General features: G+C 45.9%; 1 protein-coding gene across 2 annotated transcripts in view; it reads left to right on the forward strand.

Moving 5' to 3' along the window:
- Nucleotides 1-1117: 1117 nt before the first annotated feature.
- The window catches only part of SAMM50 (SAMM50 sorting and assembly machinery component), a 35660-nt gene continuing 28827 nt past the window's right edge, over nucleotides 1118-7950 (forward strand). For both annotated transcript variants that reach the window (XM_081822606.1, XM_081822607.1), the window contains exons 1-2: nucleotides 1118-1312; nucleotides 5946-6056. In XM_081822606.1, coding sequence (XP_081678732.1) covers nucleotides 1292-1312; nucleotides 5946-6056 — 132 coding nt within the window. In that variant the 5' untranslated portion in view covers nucleotides 1118-1291. The remainder of the gene's footprint in view (nucleotides 1313-5945; nucleotides 6057-7950) is intronic.

The raw sequence follows: 7950 nt of genomic DNA on the forward strand, positions 1-7950 counted from the left end.
CACATGAGGGAACGGGAAGTGGCAGAAGGAATTCACAGCTTGTGTGATTTGTGCTTAAAATTTGCTGCTAGATTATCTTTGAAAATCTCTGTCAAAGTTTTCACACGTAAAATTTGAGGTGGAGCTGGGGGGTTGTGAGACACCAAGACTCACTTTGGTGGTCAGGGGAAGGTTTCCTGAACCCCAGGAGCTGGAGAGGCAGATGGGTAGGTCAACCTGCAAGGGGCGCAGTGAAGGAAGGACAGGGCCCTGGCAGGTGCTGACTGGGACCCCAGGGACACGGGAGGCTTGGGTGCTATTTAAATGGAAATGGGTGTCAGGAACTCTGGGAGAGGGCGGTGTGGGGAGGGGGAGAAAAAGAGGTGAAATGATGCTCTGTTATCAGGAGGGAGTGGACACAAAATGCTGACAGTCCCTCTTATTCTATCCCCCTTAGCTGTTTCTCACTGCATTTGTCACAACGTGTGATGACATGGGGTTTTTTTTTGGGGGGGGGGCTGTTTTCTCCACCAAAATGAAGCCCCGTGGCCGTGTTGTTCTCCGCCCCCAGTCCATCCCTTGGACCACCCTCGCTAGTACTTACTGGCTGCAGCTCAATGGACGATGGCCATTGATTTACCCACCGTTCACCGAGGGCCCTGCGATGTGCCCGGCGCTGTCACACTCCGTCTTATTCCAATCCCGTGACGTAGTATGACCCTCACCTTCCCTTTACCAACGAGGGGCCAACCCTCGAGGACTTCCGCGACTGTTAGGACCCGGGCGGCCAGCGGGAGGGTAGCAGGTGCCACCGCGGATCTGTGCTGACCCTGAGGCCGGAGGCGAGCCTCGGCACTTAGCCAGGGCGTGGGGCCCGCACAGCACCCGCCGGGCCGGGGCGCCAGGAGGGCAAAGGGAAGACCCTGGGTGAAGCCTTGGCGCACCCACCAACCGTCTGCTCTCTCCCAGGCGCGACTCCGGGCGCCGGCTCCCGGCGGACCCCCTCACTGACCCGCGCCCCAAGCGCCGGCAGGGGCGCGGGCATCACTGGACGCTCTGCGCTTGCGCGGCCCGCGGGGCCTCCCGGCGTCCGTGTGAACATCCGGATCACGGGCTCTTAAGGACCAATGAGCGGAAGCACCGTGAGCCAGGGGGCGGGGTATCATGGCTGCCGCCAGTGCGCCGCGTCCGGGGACTTGTGGGTGTTACGCTGACTGACAGCTCCGCTACCGCGGACCCGCCCTCTGCCCTCGCCAGCCGAGCCGTGGTCAGGCCCGGGTAGCTCTGCGAGGCGGCGGCCGGAGAGGGAGCCATGGGGACAGTGCACGCCCGGGTAAGAGGCCCAGCGACCGGCGGGCCGCGTGACCTCTGGGCGGGCGCCGCGGGGAGACGCTCTCGCGCTGCGCCCGGGGTTCCCCCGGTAAGGGGACACCGAGGACGGCGGGGCCTGGAGGCCTCGTGGGGGAGGCCGCAAAGACGCTGCCGGCGGGTCCCGCAGACCTCCGAGCAGGAAACCGGTACCCAGAAGGGGGACGTGACTTGCCCAAGGTCACTCAGCGAGGCGGTGGCCCAGAAAGGACTAGCGAACTTTCCGTGGTGACCCGGAGCGGAGTAATAAGTTTTCCTCTCCGCGAGTTGATTTCTCTAGCCTCCGCCGTTTCAGGCGTCTTCTCTCCTTACCGGTCACCTTCTCCAGTCTCCCGCTCAGCCCCTGCTGGGGTCATGATGGACCCCTAGAGCGTCAGGTATCCTTTGAAGACCCAGACCCATCTAGGACCCCTCCTTTCTCCTGCTCTCGGTGCAGAGACAGAAGCTCTCCACGCTTTAGTTGCTCCTTTTAAAGTGGTAGCAGTAATAGCACTTACCAGTTGTGAGAGTTAAGACACAGGAGGTGAAAGTACTTGCTTGGGTGCTTGGTGCGTCCTCACTGCTTGCCAAACTGCTCTCCTTTGTCGTAATCTTAACTGAGGGCCAGAGAATGAATGGTTTGTCCGAGGTCACACTTGTTAGAGCCTCCGAATGTTCCCAAACTCAGACCTCCTGAGTCCCACTCCTCCGCATTACTTTTCTACTGCAACATGGACTGTTTTCACTTGTCCTGCTCAGGAGTTTTCAGTAGTTTCCCGGTAGCTTCCCAAAGAATTTAGCACAGACCCCTCAGCTTTGCATGGGCAGTTGAACTTCACTCTGCTTCACAGATCATTCAAATGAAACACAGTAACTGTTCTGACACACTCCTTGGACTGTACCTTGTCCAGCAGCTCCTCACTCACCCACCCCCAGGCCCATCATCAGCCATGGAAATAGCCCCATCTTTTAGAGCTCAGTTCCGGTCACTTCCTACTTCAACCTCCTCATCTGCCTTCATTTGGATGTGCTGATAACTTCCTTGAAGTTTTTCCTCTGGCGCCTGTTTTAGCTCTGTTTGGATTTTTCTCTTACTCCTTTCCAGTCTGTTTGTAGATATTACAGTAGGAGCTGGATCTTACTTGGTTTGCATCCCATGTAGCATCTTCAACAAAGTAGGCATTCATTCAGTTATTTCTGTAACATTTCCCATTGGTCTACTAGGTGCCTGGTATGGCTTCTTAGGGTTACAGAAAAAAACAAAAAAAATCTTTGTTTTTATTGAGCTCTTTTGGTGCTAAAATTGCTGCTTTGATTAATATGTTGGCAAAAAATATTCTTTAATTTGAACTTTCAGCCCACTAGCCAGTGTTACTTGAATGCTTTGGTCAGGATTCACAGTAAGAAAACATTTTATATTTGCCATCTAGTACCCTCATGCATATGTGAAGCAAAAATTTTGTGAAACAATATTTACCATGAATATCTGTTATGTTTTCTTATATTTTCTATTTGATTTTAGCCTGTATCACTTTAAAGGTGCTGTTCATAACTCATTAAATTGATTGCATGTTCTATCCCTTCAGTTAGCACTGCCTTGCACGGTACCTGGATCATGGCGTTCAAGAAAACTTGCTGGGGGCGCCTGGGTGGCTCAGTCGGTGAAGTGTCTGCCTTCAGGTTAGGTCATGATCCAGGGTCTTGGAATGGAGCCCTAGTCAGGCTCTCTGCTCAGCGGGAAGTCTGCTACTCCTTCTCCCTCTTCTGCCCTTCCCACCTTGTGCGTGAGCACACTCTCAAATCTCAAATCTCAAATAAATAAATAAATAAATAAAATCTTTAAAAAAAAAAAAGAAAACTTGCCGACTGGTAGGCTGAGCTGATGAAAGGATAGAGCTAGATCCAAATATTTATTTTAATTCATTTCACCAAATACTTACCCGTACCTGCTCTTCCAGACACTGGAATATAAATTTATGAAGGTGAGGATCTTGTATGCACTTTCCACATGATATGTTCTTAATATTTGGTGAATGAATGAATCTCTATTAGTAAGGCCGTTATTTTAGGACATCAAACTTTGGTGGAACTGTGAAATCATAAAGACATCATCTCTTAAAGTTTGAATTTCTTTTTTTGTTTTAAGATTTTATTTATTTATTTACAGAGAGAGAGACAGCGAGAGAGGGAACACAAGCAGGGGGAGTGGGAGAGGGAGAAGCAGGCTTCCCACGGCGCAGGGAGTCCGATGCGGGGCTCCATCCCAGGACCCTGGGATCATGACCTGAGCCAAAGGCAGACACTCAACTGACTGAGCCACCCAGGTGCCCTAAAGTTTGAATTTCTGATTAAAGTATACAAGTGGGCATGGCAGATCCCTAGCCTTATTTCATGCTTTGAAATTTTAGGAACTGTAATGGAATTTTTTTAGTATTGTGGAATATAAACCTTGTGCCCAGATAAAGCATAAATAGAATGAATATGTGCTTATGTTCCTAACCGTAGTATATATTCTGCATACAGATTTAGCACAAATTTAATATACTTTTTTACACTATGTAAACTTAAATGCAGGAAGCATATTCGTGAAATGGTGCAGGTAAAAAGTTACTTTTTAAAAATTTGTTAATATTTTGAGAGATTAATCATTTTTTTATAATATTACACCACAAAAATGAAAAGATGATATGAAACAAATGATAAATCCTTTGCCCAGCATTATCTTCCCTATTTACTTAAGGAAATATTCCACTTTAACCACTGTGAGGCAAGGACCTGGTCTGTCTTGCTCACTGCTGCATCCCCAACTGTTAGCCCAGTGCTTGGCATGCAGTAGTATGAACTTCCAGTGTCAAGAGGTGTCCCAGCACAGGAGGGACTGATTCTGCCTGAAGAAGCCAGGGATGGCTCACAGAGATGACATTTAAGGCAGATCATTTTAGGGAGGAAGTTGTACCGAGCAGAGAGAATGAGGTGTGCACCAACATGCATGTGAGGGTCAGGGAGTGCTGCAGGTTGAACTTGGAGTCGCAGATGTGGGCCTTAGGGTGGGGTTCCTCATGTGTCCTGCTAAGGGATCTAGTTGGATTCTATACCTCTAGGCACTCTCGAGGGCCATCACAGTCTTTTAGAGCAGGAGTGGGAAAGAGGACACGTCAGGTCATTACCTTTCCAGACAACCAGTGACATTATGGAGGAAATAATGATAAGTCTGTTGAGTGTATCTGGGGAAAGGGGAGAAAGTCCCAGAGTCTCCATTGCTGCACATACTGCAGATGTCAAACATGTCTGTGCACTTCAAAAGCACTTATTTGCAGAGAATTGGTGGAGTAAGGAAGCAGCCAGATACTGGTTAGGGCAGTTTTCCCCAAACTTGCATATTTGTACAATTGCCTGGTCCCACACTAGGCCTTCTGAATCCATTTCCGGGAGCGTCTGGGAATCCCTGTATTTAAGCAAGCATGTACGTAACATACGATATCATACATGTGTTATTATAAATTCTATTATATTGACACATTCTCCCTGGAAGTACTGTACCAGCCACAGCCTCTGGAATCCTTATTCAGAAGTTACTTTAATGCTTTTGAGATGAGAGGTCAGTTCAGACTGTAGAAAGTGACTGCCTTCTGGCACATTTTATGAATATTCACAGTTTCTTTTAATGTGTTAATGAGGCTTTCAGGGTACAGAGAACTAGGTTTTAGTAATTTGATTTGTCACTATAGTTATCCTAGAACATATCCAATTTTGTTTTAAAAAATTAGAGTACTTTCGGGCGCCTGGGTGGCTCAGTTGGTTAAGCGACTGCCTTCGGCTCAGGTCATGATCCTGGAGTCCTGGGATCGAGTCCCACATCAGGCTCCCTGCTCAGCAGGGAGTCTGCTTCTCCCTCTGACCTTCCTCCCTCTCATGCTCTCTGTCTCTCATTCTCTCTCACACAAATAAATAAAATCTTAAAAAAAAAAAAAATTAAAAAAAAATTAGAATACTTTCTAAAACAAAAAAGCAATTTTTTTTTTCTTTGATGTCTTTTTTTTTTTTTAAGATTTATGTATTTATTTGAGAGAGAGAGAGCAGGGGGAGGGGCAGAAGGAGAGGGAGAGAGAATCTCAAGCAGACACCCCGCTGAGAGCAGAACCCAACACCGGGCTCGATCTCATGACCCTGAGATCATGACCTGAGCCGAAATCAGGAGTTGGATGCTTAATCAACTGAGCCACCCAGGTACCCCTTTTGATAAATGTCTTTGTGGCACCTTATTTTTTAACTTTTTTTTTTCTTCAAATGGGCCTTAGGTGTATAGGTCCAAACAGCCATAGTCCCAGAGACCTCAGTTAATGACACTGTCATCATAGGTTCATGCCTGCCCCTTTCAGTTATTTTTCATCTTTATTTTATTTATTAGTAATACACTGGACACCGTGGAGGGAGCTCACAATCAATCCAGGATTTGTACATCAACAGTACTTACATCTGTCCTTTGCTTCCCAGCCTCCACTCCACAGAGGGAAACATGGTACTGAGCTTTCTGGAGCACCATCTAAAGACAAAATGCACAGATTTTTGTTTTTTTATGTAAGCTTATTATTTATCTGTGTTTTCTCCCTCCCTTTTAGAGTTTGGAGCCTCTTCCAGCTAATGGACCTGATTTTGGAGCATTAGGAGAAGAGGCTGAGTTTGCTGAAGTTGAACCTGAAGCCAAACAGGAGATTCTTGAAAACAAAGATGTGAGTTTCTGCTGAAGGGCTTGATGCAGTTCCTGCCGGAGACATTTGCTTCCCTAGACCCCCAGGGAGACAGAAGGATTAACCTGTCTCATTGCCTTCATTTAAGAAGACCTGGTAGCCAACTACGTTTTAGAAAGGCTGGCGACTTTTAGAAAAGTAGTTTCTGGGGCGCCTGGGTGGCTCAGATGGTTAAGCGTCTGCCTTCGGCTCAGGTCACGATCCCAGGGTCTTGGGATCGAGTCCCGCATCGGGCTCCCTGCTCAGCGGGGAGCCTGCTTCTCCCTCTGCCTCTCTCTCTGTCTCTTATGAATAAATAAAATCTTTAAAAAAAAAAAAAAAGAAAGAAAGAAAAGTAGTTTCTGGTTTTAGAGAAATCCGTTTATTTATGTGGGAAGCTTATACAAACGTATTTTTGTACTTAAGTTATAAGAAAAAAACAAAGTATTTCAAGGACAAACTCAAATTATAATTAAGTTTATACTGTGTCCAGAAAAAAAGAGTGAAACTTTTCCTAAGCTTTGTTGCCTTTGAAATTTAAATCCAGCTGAAAGAAGTATAAGCACATTTTCAGTGGTTGTGTAATTAAGAACTTCTGCAGTATTCTGATTACTTTCAGATATGCATTTCCCTAATACTTCTTATTATTCCTGCTTTATTTTCTCTGTTACTCATTACCATCTACTGTACTATATATGTTGCCTATTTCTACCCTCGTTAGAAGGTAAGCTCCATCGAGTCAGGAATTTATGTCTTGTTCACTGCTATATCCTCAGTATTTAGAATAATACCTGGCTGTTAGGTGATTGGTGCATTGTTATTGAATGAATTAATTAAATAAGCTTTTACAGATAATAAGGTAAGAGGCTCTGAGCCAGCATTTATCATGTTTACTGAAATATGCAGAAGCTCTCTAGCAAGATGCACAGTTATTAAATTGGGGGTCACAGCATCAGCCAGGGGCCAGTGCTCTGGGAGCACACTGGGAAGGCTATATGGGGGACCTCTGTGGCCTGCTTGGGTTTAGGACTGTCGTGGTCCTTGGTCATCCAGCTACAGAGACCTTGTAAGTCTCAGTCACAGGAAGTACAGACCTGGCAAAGGATAGGTTCAGGTAACCAGTTTTTTTCAAAAGGCAGGAAAATAAATGAAGTTTGGAATTAAGAAGTATGGATCATTAAACTTGAAAAAAAAAAAATCCTTGGTTTAATTGTCAGACATTTGTCTTTAGCCTTGATGCCTACTTTCTTGTCCAGTATCATACTTAATAATCTGTGTCCCTGCAAAAGAATGAAACTGGACCACTTTCTTACACCATACACAAAAAATAAACTCAAAATGGATTAAGGACCTAAATGTGCGACCTGAAGCCATTAAAATCCTAGAACAGAGCACAGGCAGTAATTTCTCTGACATCAGCCATAACAAATTTTTTCTAGATAGGTCCCCTGAAGTAAGAGAAATAAAAGTAAAAATAGGCTACTGGGACTGCATCAAAATAAAAAGCTTCTGCATGGTGAAGGAAACAGTCAACAAACGTAAAAGGCAGCCTACTGAATGGGAGAAGTTATTTGCAAATGACATATCCATTAAAGGGTTAGTATCCAAAATACGTAAAGAACTTACATGACTCAACACCAAAAAAACAAATAATCCAATTAGAAAATGGGCAGAAGACATGAATAGATACTTCTCCAAAGAAGACCTACAGATGGCCAGTGGACACATGAAAAGATGCTCCACATCACTCATCATCAGGGACATGCAAATCAAAACCACAATGAGATATCACTTCACACCTGTCACAGTGGCTAAAATCAACAATACAAGAAACAACAGGTGTTGGCGAGGATGCGGAGAAAGGGGAACCCTCGTGCACTGTTGGTGGGAGTGCAAA

Source organism: Leptonychotes weddellii, chromosome 5 (assembly GCF_054177405.1).
Source record: "Leptonychotes weddellii isolate Sample4059 chromosome 5, ASM5417740v2, whole genome shotgun sequence".
Lineage (NCBI taxonomy): Eukaryota > Metazoa > Chordata > Mammalia > Carnivora > Phocidae > Leptonychotes > Leptonychotes weddellii.